The sequence below is a fragment of the Amia ocellicauda genome, chromosome 11 (genome assembly GCF_036373705.1).
Source record: "Amia ocellicauda isolate fAmiCal2 chromosome 11, fAmiCal2.hap1, whole genome shotgun sequence".
Lineage (NCBI taxonomy): Eukaryota > Metazoa > Chordata > Actinopteri > Amiiformes > Amiidae > Amia > Amia ocellicauda.
In genome coordinates this window covers 37840014-37855347 of record NC_089860.1, presented here as the reverse complement: position 1 = coordinate 37855347, position 15334 = coordinate 37840014, and the positions used below count along the sequence as shown (strand labels likewise).

Below are 15334 nucleotides of genomic sequence, written 5' to 3'. Positions count from 1 at the left end.
CACGCACTCTCCGCCCCAGGCGAGGGTCCTGAGAGTCGAAGCAGCTCTATCATTAAGGACAATAACGACGTGCTCACCAGAGACCCTAGTCAGGCTGTTTATTATTCATGCACTGAACTGCACACTGTTGCAGGTTGAGATTGAAGTCATTTTCTCAAGACATTTACAAACCCACTTTCGAAGCTGCTGTAATCCACACACACAATGTTATTACTGTTTATTGGCAGGACTTGCATGATACAAGTACACAATGCAACACTAAAAAAGGGAAATACGTGAGAAGAAAGTTAAAACATCCGAGACTGATCAATGTGGACTGTGTTTCACTGTTAACCGTTTATTTAAATTGGCAAAAAGGTCTAAAACGTACTAAATACAAAAGTCACAGACAATGGCCTATTTTGATCTTTTCCAAATCACCTGCCAACACATATCAAATGTGAACAAAGATCCTCGATCTAAACAAAACAGTTTAGATCGAGGATCTCTGGATAAAGTACTTTGCTCAAGGGTACAAAAGCAGCAATTAAACCCACGACCCCAGAGTCCAGAGCCATGAGCTCCAACCGCTACTCCACACAGGATCCTGGTCACACTTCTCCACTGCGGATACGGATCTCCCGAGCCATCCTGCACGTCTCGCAGAAGCCACAGCAGAACACCATCAGCGCATCGTTGCAGATCGTCCCCTATGACAAAGAAAAAATCATTTAGTGTATGATTAACAAACAGAATACCATATTGTGATTACAATAACACAAGGGTTACAACATCACCGTACGAATAATCTGCACATTACAATTAATTATATTAAGGTATAAGAGAAGATTAGAGCTCTGCAGTTGTAATCTAAACATATACAGTGGATTGGATACGTATTCACTCCCCCAAGGACTTTTCCTCTGTAGCTCCTTCAGAGGTACCACTAGCCTCTTGGGACCATCTGGCATCATGTGACACTTTGATTGCACAGAGGTGGTTTCTGATCAACTAGTGACTTCTGAAAGCACCGGGCTGCACCTCAGCTCATTTAAGTGTGTCACAGCAAAGGGGTGAATACTTATGCAATCAAGACTTTAAAGTTGATTAAAAGGATAATAGTTTTTTTATCCAACATTGATATTTTGTAATACATTGTGTAGATCAGTTACAGAAAATACCAATTAAATTAATTTCAGCTCAGATTGTAACACTACAACATGTACAAAACTCCATGGGGGTGAATACTCAAGCAGTCCACTGTACACCTAGAGGTGGAAATACATAAGAACATGAAACAGAGTCCAATCAAGAGGAGGCCATTCGCCCCATCGTGCTCGTTTGGTGTCCATTAATAACTCAGTGATCAAGGATCCTATCCAGTCTGTTTTTTAATGTTCCCAAACTGTCTCTTCAGCCACATCGCTGGGGAGTTTGTTCAGATTGTGACGCCTCTCTGTGTGAAGAAGTGTCTCCTGTTTTCTGTCTTGAATGCCTTGAAGCCCAATTTCCATTTGTGTCCCCGGGTGCGTGTGTCCCTGCAGATCTGGAAAAGCTCCTCTGGTCTGATGTGCTTGATGCCTTTCATGATTTGTACTGAACTGTATGTTTGCACTGTGTATTATGCTTACATTTTGTAAGTTGCCCTGGATAAGGGCGTCTGCCAAGAAATAAATAATAATAATAATAATAATAATAATAATAATAATAATAATAATAATAATAATAATAATAATAATAATAAATAAATATATTCAGTCCCCTAGATGAAGTGTAACTAAAAGCCCATCGAGCAAGAAAATACAACAATCATGCACTACTCTAGACCTTGTCCAGTTCCTCTGTGCCGAGCTGCTTACTTGCGCACTGCTTTTCTGTTGTTGTTAATGCCACACATTTTCACACTAGTCTCTGTCCAAAACTTTTTGCTTAATCAGGGTGACAACCGACTTGAGAATAATCCAGATGATTTTTGCTTAATTTAGGCATTTTCTTACTATGCAAGCAGACCAGTCAAATATTTGACACAAAATAGTGCACATCTGAGTCCAAGTGCCGATGGTAAAGGCAGCAAAATGTCAACACTGATCTCCAGAGCTGTGCCTCAGAAGATGCTGTCTGACTTTGTCAGCCTGAGAGAGCTGGGGTTTCTGCAGGGGGAGTGGTTGACTTTCCATGAGAGCTTGATAAACCTATTAAAAGAAGACAGGAAGCACCTCCTGCTCGCTCTCTAAGTGCTTTCACTAAATACTGTTTGCTAAGGTCTGCATACATGTATTATGAAATAAACATAACTATTTTTGACAGATATGCTATTGATGTATACAATACTGATAGTTATGCAATTATTTCTATTGGTATTTATTTGTAGTGAGTGTATGTCTACGCACAGGTTTACACTTTATCAAGGCTCTGTACCCACGCAGCGACACATTTCTCCTGTCCTTCTCCACTGCTTGTGTCCCCTGAATTTCACAAAATCACGTCAATTTTGCTCAACGCTGAATTGCTGCAGTGGTGGTTTCTGAACTTCTGTGAAATGAACCTTCCTTGTGTTGCTTGCCTAATGCATTTCACAACCCTGAGAAAGAAGGCTTCTCTATTTCATCACTTTGCGTTCTCATGAACTGTAAACGGCTACAAAGATGAAGAAGTAAGATGTTTTATAATTATTATTTATCATTGATTTTCACTGCAGCCAAGTCATATTGAAGTCTCTTTTTTGGTCTTCGACTGTTTCATTCCATTTTGCCTTTTACCTGTCATCGTGGCACGTTGACACATTATTATCCACCCAATAAGACAGTCTGTGGAAGTGAATCACCTGAATGCCATATGTCAATCTCATGTGGGTTCTCAGAGCTGTGGCCCCCCCTGGAAGGCATCCCAGACAGATGTTCTCTCCATAGAGATGCGCAGTGTAGCAGCCCAGCGCCACGGGACAGAAAAAGCCCAATGCACCTGAAATCACAAAGACAATCAACAAGGGAAAGCCACAACAATCAGTTTCACACACAGCTTTCTTCATCTGTCAACTGTCAGAGATGCATCTGGTGTTCAGAAATGATCTCAGGGTTAAATTAAGCTTTTATTCCTGTTCATCGCAGTCACGCAGTGCGTGCTCTTTGTAAGCCTGGTCCTGCTTAGGAGATTGAACAGAGAGACTCACAGACGAGCCCGTCGCTGCAGCAGGAGCACAGCCCGGTGCTCCAGTCCCCCGTCTGCACGTTGGTGCCGTAGGCGGAGGCGGCCGGCTGCTGAGTGATGGCTGGGCTCGACATTTCAACAGACGCTGGGCTGAGGATTGCAGATAAAACTGTGAAAACTCAAAATACACTTTTATTCCAAGTTTGGAAAGAAAAAACGGAAAACAAAAAATCGAGAAAATGTATTTGATGGAGATTTATTCAGTTACTCTTCTGTTGAGAAACTCATTTTAACATTTTACAATATCAGCTCACATAAATGCCCAGTGCAGTAACTGACCTCCGCACAGATACAGGTTAATTAACAAGTCAAGAGGATCCAGTTATCACTGGGATCAATATATACCATTGCTCTTATTTCCTTTATTTTACTGAACTTCTTCCTTGTCAATGTCTTAAAATATGAATAGAGAAGAACATGGTTTCCAAAATGTACTTATGTGAAGTATATCTATCTTCCTAATTGTATACTTCCTTACCCCAAATATCTATATCTAGAATAATTAATATGCAATTAACATCACATTTATAAAAGTGAATTTCAATCTGACAGTTTATAACTGTAGTTTCAACCACACATTGAAATAAAGCAATTCATATTTCTTTGTACCGTTTACTTTTAACGAGTTAACTCCACATGTAAAACAGTTACATTTGTGAGTAAAGGACGTAAGAATTAAAAAGGAATATATTGACTTACCACACACATACGTTGCACTGGCCCTCTGCAGAACTGGGGGTGATATTTAAACACAGGAAATGACTAGCCTCGCAAAGCGGAACAAACTTGCACAATTGTGCTGTACAAGCGCTCTGCAGAGTTGAGGTTGATGACAGATACATGCACACACAGACGCACACACAGACGCGCACACACAGACATCAGAGCCGTGTTCTGTACATTCTGTCCCTGAGGTCCAGACCATGCGTGTGAAAAAATCAATAGTAAAAATTTAAGAAGTTACGTTTATATGATGCCATCTTAACTATTATAACTAACTCCCTCCCTGGGATTGTCTGAGGACATCAAAACAGACTCCGCACACACACAGACACACACTCACTCACACACACACACACAGACACATGCACACTCACAAACACACACACGCACTCACAGACACACTCACAGACACACGCACTCACTCACACACACACTCAAACACAAGTCCTGTCTTTCGGACATCCCACCAGTACACAGATTCCTCCACTGGATGGTTACCAGTAAGAGTTTCATTTTAAGTCACACAAGTCTTTCAGATCCTTCTCACACAGATCGTTTATTCATTGAATTCCTGCGATCACGAAGGCCTGTCTGCTGGCTCCAAGGTTTGGACTTTGGGCATTTAGCTGCTATTTGCCCTGCATGTGAAATTCTCTTCAGCTCTATCTTAAAAAGGACAAAACCTTAGTATGCTTTAAATCCAGGGTAAAAACACTGGTTCGACTGCACCTTTGTGTTATTAATGTTGAACATGAATTCCTGGTCACCTTGTGCAGAGTAAACTCCCAGTTACATCACCGGGCTGATTAGTGGATTAAAAATAGATACAATACTTCAATCCCGGCTACAAATATGTGCAATGCAGCAGCTTAATTGTGACTGAAAATACATTTAACTTGTCAATTGTAAAATAACTTAAACGTGTTGAATTAATAAAACAACTAGATTAATTAATTGCACTCCAGTTGGAACTAAAACTAGAAGACACTGATGCACCGGGGTTTGCATCTGGTGTAAAATGTTCTCTTCTAAATACAGCCCACCTCTGTTGCTACCAGATTATTTTAAATCCAGTTGCATCAGCTTCCCAGCAGAACCCTCTCCCTCTCCGCCCCACCCAGACCCAGTGTGTATGTTTTGCAAAGTCAAGATGTTTTGGGTCCTCGATGCCTAAATATACAGTAATTAGATCTTTACATTTAAAAGTGGAAAAAAATGAAAACAACAGAGTCTATTTGCAGCCCCTCCCTCAAACCACAAGCAGATTAAAAGCCCAGACCTTTATCGAGAGGAAATGCATTTAATCATTTCATACACACATGTTCAGAACTGTGCTGCTTCAGAACAGTAATTAAATAAAATCACAAACACACCGTGGCACTTTGTAATTGATCAGCTGGCCTGTATTCAGTCGTCTGTGCTACTTCAGTCAGAAGCACAGTGCGAGACTGATCGGACGGCCCTCGTGTTGTGCTGCATCGATGGATAATGGCACGCCCGTAGTTTTCAATACTCTGTTGAGTGAATGTCAATTGCACTTTTAATAACCAAATGGAAATGATTAAAAGGCAAAAAAAAAAAAATTCTTTCAGCAAGACTCAGGGTTTCACACCAGTAATAAATATTCAGACAGAATGAAGAAATGGGTTAAAGGAAGAAAACATTTATTTTTGAGGGTTTTGAGTGGCGACAGATTGGAAATAAACAGTGTATCCAGTTTCTAAGTCGGTGCTTGAGTCATGTGACTCTAAACCAGGGTCCCCGGGGGCCCAGACGGTGTCTGCGCTGCCCCTCACTGTGCCTCGGCTTCCTGCCTTGTCATCCTCTTGGCCGCTTTCAGCTTCTTCACTTCGTTGAAGACCTGCGGAAAGGTCAAAGGTGTCGGTTTAGGCTGATGACACTGACACATGTCACTGGAAAGTGCCGCACTGTGGGGCTTTCTGCTCAATGCGGAACTTCACAGTGATGCTCAAGGCAGGAAGCCATTGACTCGGCTCCTTCCACCGAGACAGAGCGAATCTCTCAAACAAAAAATACCTCATTAGTTCTGTACATTTCTTGTAACCCAATAGTTTTTAATTGTTTCCACTCCTCAATCATGTCATCCTACAGACGGCCTGCTGTGTCTTTATAGTGGAAACTTCCTCCCACTGCGCTCGGTGTTGGGGTCCGGCTGAGCGCAGCTGTGCGGGGGGGTCTGACGATGCGTTTGGATAGAAACGAGTCTTTACTGAACTAGAGGGGAAAGGCAGCTTGAACTCGCGTGACACCAGCTCTGCTCCCTCAAACTACACGTGCCGACTGCGCCACTCACCTTCACGCACAGCGCCTTCTTGGCGGCCCAGCGCCGCGTGACACGCCGGTAGTACTCGGGGGGGAAGGAGTAGGTGATGCCCAGCCGGTCACACACGCTCTCGAAGGCGTCGTAGCGCGTGCGCCGCAGGTACTTGAGCAGCTTCTTCCTCCGGTCCACGGCCATGAGCATGCGCCGCCGATTGGCCTTGTCCTGCAGGATCGAGAGACAGCGGGGGTCAGTCTCACAGAAAACTACATTTAAACAGTCAGGAGGATGACGCGAGCGGCCAGGAAGAGGGAAGAGTCGCTCAGAGCATCTCACGGAAACGATCACACAGTGTGTTAAACGTCACACATCACACAGCTAACAGCTGATGACTAATCTTGCCTTGCCATGCGTCTGCAGGTGCTCTTGGTAATTTCGAATCCTTGCCGTCAGGATGGCGACTGAAAGAAAACAAAATGAGAGAAGAATTCATAGAACAGCATCATTTATATACAGAATTCAGGATTCACTCTCACACACCTGAACTTTTGATGCATTTCATTGGGATTTCCCCTGGTTTACCTCCTCCACACTGAAGTGAATTGATATCATTAATGAAAACTAAATACACTGAGACGTCTGGGTGAGAGGCGTGTTCGATATTGGAGTCGACACTTGGGAGCAGTTACAGCCGTGAGTCTCTGCCAGGTTTGCACAACACAACCTCTCACAAGAATGTATCCCTCCCTGTATGTCTTGTGTGTTAAAAATAAAAACTAAATATAAAGATTCGCATTAACACGATTTTTATTATTCTCAGTTCCTCTTTATAAATGAAGCCCTACTGACGTGCACGGAGACGTACGGTGGGAAGCAATTCCAGTTCCTCGTTGAGAAATCAGACACACGAGCGTACTGCACATTTAAAGACAACCCCCCGGGCCAGACAGCCATCGCACTCCGACTCACCCTGCACTTCTGTGGAGCCGCAGTCGGCTTCGCTCCGCCGCACTTTGGCCACCAGCTCCTCTTTCTTGAGATCGACTTTCTCCTTCTATGGATTAAATGTCACAGACAATGAATACAATGGTATTTTGTGTTGAATCATGCAGAGCTTACTTGTCCACTGTGTGAAAGTTCCCGTCTTATAAACCCCGTCAGAATCTAAACAAGCCCCGACAGCAGACAGGAACGCACTTCTGTAACACCCTGGGTCTTCACCCCCAGCCCTGCAGGCTGCGCCTCAGCGCCGGGAGGCCTTCAGTATAATCACATTCTGAAAGTGTTCTACTGTAAGAAGGCTTTGTGTTCACTCTGCGGTGAAACGCCTCATGGCAGATGCCGTTGTAAACACAGGCACACAGAGCAACTGCAGGAGCTCAACACACGCAGTGACCAGAGGCGACTCACGTGGCTCGCCAGCTCCAGGGACAGCAGCTTCCGGACGACAGCATCAGTCCTGTCCATAAATAAGGGTTATTCATACATAGAAACACTGACGTATAGAATGAGTGAGAGATTTAATCGATAATCAACATGTTCACCAGATCTATAAAAACATGTCAATCAATCTGCATTTCAGAGTTTGACTACTTTTATCTGCACTTATAACTTACTTTCATATGCAATACTTAACGAACAGACTGAACACATCCACCCACACACCTATTGCCCACCCCACCTCTTTCCTTAAACCCTGCCATCTTTTTATGACTCATTCTTCCTTAAAACCAACGCTGATGTGTTAAATAACATTGTTTGGTGCAACATTCCTTTTCCTGAAAGATGGATCCCTCCCTCCCCCTCCCCCTGTATAAATAAGCATCTGAATAAACACATACGTTTGGGCAATCTGAACCGCAGCAAACTCCTTCTTCAGCAGGGTGGGGGGCAGGTCGCTCAGCTGACTGGGAGAGGCTAGAAACACAGATGCACATTTACAGAGCAAAACACTCATGAGGCATCAGAGTTCACAATCCGTACGACTTGACCTTCAATGTCACCTTGGGCTCGTACTTGTTAGGATCTAATTTTTTTGTTTGTTACACAAGGCTTGTAAAGGCAAGTTTGACAACCCGCTCAGAGAGCACACTGCAGGGTCTGTAGGTGCCGGGACGGGGAATCCGAATCATTCCTCACAGACAGGCTTTGTGTGGGAAAACGTACGCGATGAGAGGACATTACAAGACAAAATCCCGACAAAATGCACCCCTGCAATCTCTTCTTCCTCACATGAATGAGAACATGTGCGATTCTAGTATTAACACATGCCAGTGGCTGGGATGGGCCTTGGGGGGGCGCTGCTGTGGCACAGCCTGCAGTGTCGTGTCTCAGTGGCTCAATAAACACACGGAGTCACAGCATAGCCAGCAACGGTCCAGCCTCGTCAATGTAAGGACAGGATTTAAGTCCGAGTCGAGCTTATGAAGAATCAGGACGTGCTTTCGAGCAGGAGAGAGATCTGACTCCAGGCGTCTAACAGGCCACACCGTGCATTTATGAGGTCATACATACCTTGCTTCTTCCGTATCGCTCGAGCGTAACTCCTGACAGGCTGGACTGCGAAGCTCCCGTTACCTGGTGCGCAGAAAACAGCCGGTCAATAGATTCATAAAACACTCTGATGCCAGATAACACATATCTGAGCTGTGGCAGATCATCAGGGATCAATAAAGGATGTCAGATCTCAAATATAAAAGCCTGATCAGTATCCTGCCTCTGCTAAAAAGGATGGAGAGAGAGATATCATATCAATGCAACTGTAAACATTTCATATATTGCACAACCTTCATACACTGAACTGCTTATTAGCTCCTTGTCAAACCTAATGTATTACTCTAACCGGCTTATACACAAAACAATGTAGTAATTATAGCAGCACAGTTTACTATCATTATACTTGGGTTTAGTAAGTCTTGCTGTAGTTTCTATTGCACCAGGAAAAAGAGAGTCACTCACTGCTAACCACATCCTGACCTGGTGAGCTTCGGTCCGACACCTCACTCAGTTTGTACTGAAGTTGACAAGGAAGTGTCCTCAAGTCACTTATTTTCTTTTCTCTCGTGTTTTAATGGATTAAGTTGATCAGCTGATCAGTTTCAAATAAAGGCTGACAGTTGTTTTCTTCAAATACCATTAAATGGGGTCTGGCAATTTTCTAATGATGTATAATATAACATTAGAAATATAGAAAAATCATACAAATTAAACCAATATCATCAATAAAAGGACCCCCACACACTTTTACTTTTGATTGAAAGTAATCAATCTTTAAAATTGAAGATCGATTACAGACAATAATCCCTGGCAACACTTCAGTCTGTGAAATAATGAAAACTTTTCTAAAATGCTTGGTAAACTGGCTGGGATTTTCACAGCTGTCTGACTAAAGGTATGGATACAAGTGACAGCAATAAAGATGTGCAATGTGTTCCTGATTTGATTCCTAACTTTAGATTATGATTTTGGTTGATATTATAATTTTGAGACATTAAAGGGTTTACAAATTTGCAAAAAAATAATATACAAATAGAACAAAGACACCAGTTCAGGCTTGGAGGAGAAAGCGCACCCTCGGTGTCCCAGGGCTGAATACGCATGTGCGAGGAATGACATCACAGGGACACGCTCTCCTGAAGTCTCACCTCCGCAGCTAACAAAAATATTATTTACACGGAATACATTTAAAGTGCAAAAGAAGAAAAGTACAAATCAACACAACTTAACGTGTTCTTGGCAGTTATTCTATAGAAAATTGGACGAAAATTCGAGTTGTATTATTAGCTTCATTAAAATGAATACCTATTGTGTTTATGGACAATGTTTTCAGAGATCAGACGTACAATAAGACATACGGGTTTTGACAGACCAGCCTTCACAAAGTACACACTGACGCACATCTGAGGGGGACGTCAGTACGTCACACTCCTGCGACCTCGATAACACGCACGTCACTCTCTCGCGACCCCGGAAACACGCGTCTCTCCCGGGCTGCAGGCCGAGCAAACGCGTCGCTCTGTGGCGCTTTAACCAGCCCCGTCACAGCGCTGTTCCGCACGGACGCCCTCTGCTGGAGGGCCATGGGACCCCTCTCCAGTGCAGGCCGAGAGAAGCGCTGCTGCTGCGTAGCACTGTCAACACACGGGCACATACAGCGGCATCTGAGCCACAATGTCGTTCACTGTGTTGTGTAGCGATGCGCTGTATAGCACTGTCAACACACGGGCACATACAGCGGCATCTGAGCCACAATGGCGTCCACTGTGTTGTGTAGCACTGCACACAAGGGCACGTACAGCGGCATTACGATGACAATGGCGTCCACTGTGTTGTGCGGTGTGTGATGTAGTCTGTAGACTCCCATGCACACCGGCGCTTGGGTGGGTATGAAATGTCGGCCCCGCAGCGGGGAGAGAGGAAGCCGGAGAGCAGACTCACCACCGGGGAGCCCTTGCCCGCTCGTCCACCGCTCCGACACGGCTCGGACCGCAGCCACGCTGGGAGCCCGTCCTGCCGGCCGCACGCTGCTCTGCGCAGCGACGGCGATGGAGCTCCATTCCCGGACACAAGACGCGGCTCTCAGCGCCCTTCTTAAGAGCATCCTCGGCTTCGCACGCCGGACGCTTCACTTAATCAAAGTCCTTGACAGTGTGCGATGCTCCGTGCAATGCCCCCGCTGCCGTCCCTACCTGGTGGCGGCCATTTTCATCAGACAGGAGCAATGCATGTCCTTCCAGGAAGGGCAGAGTAATCGATGCCCGATAACACTCTCACTGTGTGATGCTTTGGGAGAGAAGATTAATATTTAATTTATGTAACTTTATTCCTGCACGATCAGCATTGCATTTAAACATAATTTAGATGTAATTATTTGTAGGATTATTGTTTTTGCCCCTCCTTTTATTTATATTATATATACTTATATAAATAGATGTATATTATATATCAAATTTTGAACTTGAAATTTGTACTATTATTTTTGTATTATTATTGATTTCTTAGCAGACGCCCTTGTCCAGACAAAATATAAGAGCAATACAAAGTGCAATAACACAGTGCAATTCAAGGCATAATACATTTTACAAATTCCAAGTTACACAAGTGTATACGAGATAAAATACGAGTACTAGTAATGCAAAGCAAGAAGGATGACACAACGTTGTACTATGTTTTGATCTGTATTCTAGACTGCCCTTTTATAATGTTCTTATGTTTTGTAAGTCGCCCTGGATAAGAAATCAATAATAAATATCACTCTCTATATGTCTCATAGTTTACTATTTGGAATCCCATAATATAATACAAATGTATCTGATTTATGCCTTTTCATTTGATTTAGAAAGTAGATTGAACGTCTTGAGAACATGCACAGTGGTTGTGCAGTCATTTGTACGTCACAAATCCAAGAGGTTTCCATGTGCTATTTTAATGACAATATATGCACAGACACATGACAGTTTTAAACAACTCTTTATTCAAAACACACAACCCTTAATGATATTGTAATCCATACAAATGAGCTTTCCTGTAATACTTCCACCCACAACAAAACAGAGGAAAAGGACCCCCCCCATTCACAGAATAAAGAAACAAACACTACAGTTTATTCAAATTCTGCCATAGTATGACAATCAAACAGCAGTAGGCTTTATTCAAATCATTGAGGAAAATAAAATAAAAAATACAGAAATGCACTTAGAACAACAACAACAAAAAAGAAATCAAATATAAGTATATGCAACGTATAAACAGAAATATGTGAAGACACAGCAATAATACTGCTAGTACAACTTATACTGATACTTTCTACTACTAACACTACTACTATTAACTAGGGATGCACTGATATGACAATTCTGAGCTGATAGACGATATTCATATAGTACAAGTGGCCGTTGATGCCGATTTTGTTATTTATTTACGTATTTGTTCTCTGGCATCAAATAAATCATGTTTTTGCTTTTGATTATGATTTTTAATTAACACAAATTAAATTATACAACTACAAAGTAATGGAACAACTTTTAGTATTAATTTCTGTAACATTCTTCCACAACAAACGTTGTTTTCCCATTTATTGAAAAAAAAAAAACCAGGCACAATGAGTAGAAAAATAAATTATAATTAATAAAAAAAATACACATCTCTCTTTATGTGTAATTGTAGCTACAATCCCTGGATGTAAATTGTGTTAGGCTTTATTAACTGAACTGCAACAGATTATGAACAAGCTGCCTAGGGGGTTGGGTCGGGTCAGGGGTCCCAACGTGCGGCTCCCAGAGACCTATTTTTGTTTATTTATTTTGTTTATTTATTTTGTCTTTCCATTTTGACCCGTAATCGTGTGTTTCAAACTTGTTCAGGGATGGTTTAACACAAGAAGTGCCAACATTTCAAATTAGGCTGCCTAGTACAAGCACCAAAACCAGTCAAATGGACCAATATATTAAAAATGCTCCTTAAAAATAAATTGCCATCTTATGTAGTTTACACACAAACATAACAGTGCATTGCCAACTGGAACAACTGAGCAATAATAATTATACTAATTATACATATAGATCATAAGAAAAACATTTGGATATAAATATTATTCAGTAAAAGTAGATTTTGCTACTGAAATTGATGTGTTGAAATAGTTTCCCAAGCTTCCTGTTGACACTTCAGTGGAACATGTGTTACAAATGGCCGCTGCTGTCCTGATTGACACTGCGGCACTCTCGTCTAACCAGGCCCAACACAGCAGCCTGGCGCTTAAGTACCATCCCAGTTCGTGCATGCCATCCACATGTGTTTAAAGGCACACAAGTAGAGCAAATTGGATGCGTATTTAGACGTCAGCAATATCATTTTAAAGCAATCGGCCAGTAGTCTTTACATTTTGCCAATATCGACTGATACGGATAGCTGGCCGATATATATATATATCACTGCATCCATACTATTAACAATCATACAAATAATTACAGTGCACCAATGTTGTTGTGAAATGCAGTCCGATACATTTTATAGATCCTTTCATACCAGGGAAAAGTTAGAGGGGTCCAGTTTAATGAGTCCACTTAGTTAATAATGAAGGCAAAAGGCATAAAAACCCAGAGCACCCTGTAGTCCTAAGGGCCAGAGTTGTGCAGCCCTGCTGTAGCCAATCAGGTGTGACTGTGCAGCCCTGCTGTAACCAATCAGATGTGATTAAGTTAGTTTTTTAACATGTACTGCCTATTAACTATGTTTTAAATTATGTTAATAACATGAGGTAGGGAAATCAGACACGGCAGCAGGAATTGAAGAAAGGAAATTTAATGTAATACAGGAGCCACTGAATCAATTGTTGCCAACTGTTCCAGGCCAGTTATGCTTATATTGCACGTTCAATGGTTTGCTGTGGAGATTTAAAGTTGGTGTAATATTACAGTGGCATCACTTCAGCAACACAAATAGAGCACATTCAGATTATTCACACATTGTCTACATTACCTGAAATATAATGTAATAAATTCCTCACATTTATGTGTAAATATGAATTGACTTATTTTTTTGTAACACAAAAGTAAATATCATGTGCTTTGGAAAACCTCAGTTTCAAAGTATAACGACATTATAATGACCTCCTTTACTGTTTCTGTGATATTCACTCTTTATGGGATTACTTACTTACTGAATTACTATTGGTTAAAATAGTATTTGTACACTTAGCAAGACTTCCCATAGAGATTTGTATTGTTTTAAATTGTTCAAAGTCTTATTGCTGAATTTAAGTAACATACATTCAGCACACCTTTAGGCATTTATAATCATATTTCTCATAGACACTGAAGGAAGAAACCCGTGACTGGTTATTGTATTCATTTGTGTGGTAGTGTATTGTTCATTGACCTTGAACACCATTTGGTGTATTATTTCAGTTTACAAGAATGTAACATTAACAAAAAAGATACCTTTGTGCACATGCAAGCAATGCTAAATGTGTGAACCAACAGCTGAGCTATATTTGCATTTTATTTTCCCTCATGGTGAGCATTCTGACACGCTGACACTAAACTGTACAAACAAATAAAACAAAATGTGATCTCCCTACTTCCATTGGGGAGATTTAAAAAACAAGAACAACAAAACCCGCTGAACAATCCCTGCGCCGACGCCCTGGCAGGCACAGCTGCGATCAGAAGAAGTACGTCATCCACAGATTTGTTTAGTTGTAAGTACACTGTACTGATCGCATGGTCCTCTCAATTCCATGTACAGATGCCTCTCGGCCAAACCAGCGCTTAACAAACACATCGGTATAGTTTAATGCCCAAAAACTTCTGAAGCGGAATGAATCGGAGCAGAGCGACGGGTGCGGACACTTTCAGACACAGTTGTTGCTGAGTTGGCTGCTGTGGTTGTCGAGCCCCGGCCGCTCATTTCGAGATCTGAGTCTCCTGCTGTGAGCCGATGCCTCGAGAGCCACAGAGATGCACTACGGGAAAGCATCACTGCTTCTGAAAATGATAGACAACGTCTCTCATATCACTCAAGAGATCAAGAGTAGGGACCTCTTGCCCCCTATATAATTAGGAAACACTCTCAATGTCAGTCTCCTCTATTTTCAGGGCACTAAGCAGGGGGAAGTCATCCCAGAATGCACTGCTCCCCACCTCCTTGTCTTTGGTCACTTGACTCCCTATAAAGGAGGCGTCCTCATCTTTATTGGCGCTGAACCACAGGTTCTCGTACTGCTTCGGGCTCGGGGACAGGTCCTGCAGGAGCGGCTGAGTGGAGTCGGACCGGAGGTAAGCCGGCGGGGCGCCCTGCTGGCTTTTGTAGGCGCTGAACACCACGGTGGCATAGGGCACCCCCGAGTAATTCAGGTAGTCCTTAGCCTGAGTTCCTTCACAGCGCCTCTCGAAGGGGGCGGAGGCGGGGGGGGTGCCGTCCAGCCCGATGGAGCGGCCCTGTGATGGCCAGGGTCCATCCACAGCCGTGACATCAGGTTTCTGTTCCTCCTTTTCTGACTTGTGTCCAGAAATATCTAGAATACTGAACCTGGAGATGTTCACTGGGGAGGGGTCTTGCAGGTCTTGGAAAGGGTTAATATCCTTCAAGGGAAAAGTTATATTATCATTATTATTATTATTATTATTATTATTATGGACCTTGCAG

General features: G+C 42.6%; 3 protein-coding genes across 4 annotated transcripts in view; all 3 read right to left on the bottom strand.

Moving 5' to 3' along the window:
• Positions 1-84: 84 nt before the first annotated feature.
• LOC136763632 (PLAC8-like protein 1) lies at positions 85-3974 on the bottom strand. The gene is made up of 4 exons (XM_066717763.1): positions 3886-3974; positions 3149-3276; positions 2804-2940; positions 85-689 (listed from the first exon to the last, which is right to left on the bottom strand). Exons 2-4 carry the CDS (start codon positions 3258-3260, stop codon positions 591-593), a joined length of 348 nt encoding a protein of 115 aa, XP_066573860.1. The 5' UTR covers positions 3261-3276; positions 3886-3974; the 3' UTR covers positions 85-590.
• Positions 3975-5552: 1578 nt separating this feature from the next.
• mrps15 (mitochondrial ribosomal protein S15) lies at positions 5553-10917 on the bottom strand. The gene is made up of 8 exons (XM_066717761.1): positions 10628-10917; positions 8705-8767; positions 8032-8107; positions 7601-7649; positions 7160-7244; positions 6593-6651; positions 6224-6415; positions 5553-5770 (listed from the first exon to the last, which is right to left on the bottom strand). Exons 1-8 carry the CDS (start codon positions 10788-10790, stop codon positions 5702-5704), a joined length of 756 nt encoding a protein of 251 aa, XP_066573858.1. The 5' UTR covers positions 10791-10917; the 3' UTR covers positions 5553-5701.
• A 2556-nt stretch (positions 10918-13473) lies between these two features.
• The window catches only part of csf3r (colony stimulating factor 3 receptor), a 32521-nt gene continuing 30660 nt past the window's right edge, over positions 13474-15334 (bottom strand). For both annotated transcript variants that reach the window (XM_066717759.1, XM_066717760.1), the window contains one exon: positions 13474-15270. In XM_066717759.1, the coding sequence (XP_066573856.1) occupies positions 14746-15270 (525 nt within the window). In that variant the 3' untranslated portion in view covers positions 13474-14745. The remainder of the gene's footprint in view (positions 15271-15334) is intronic.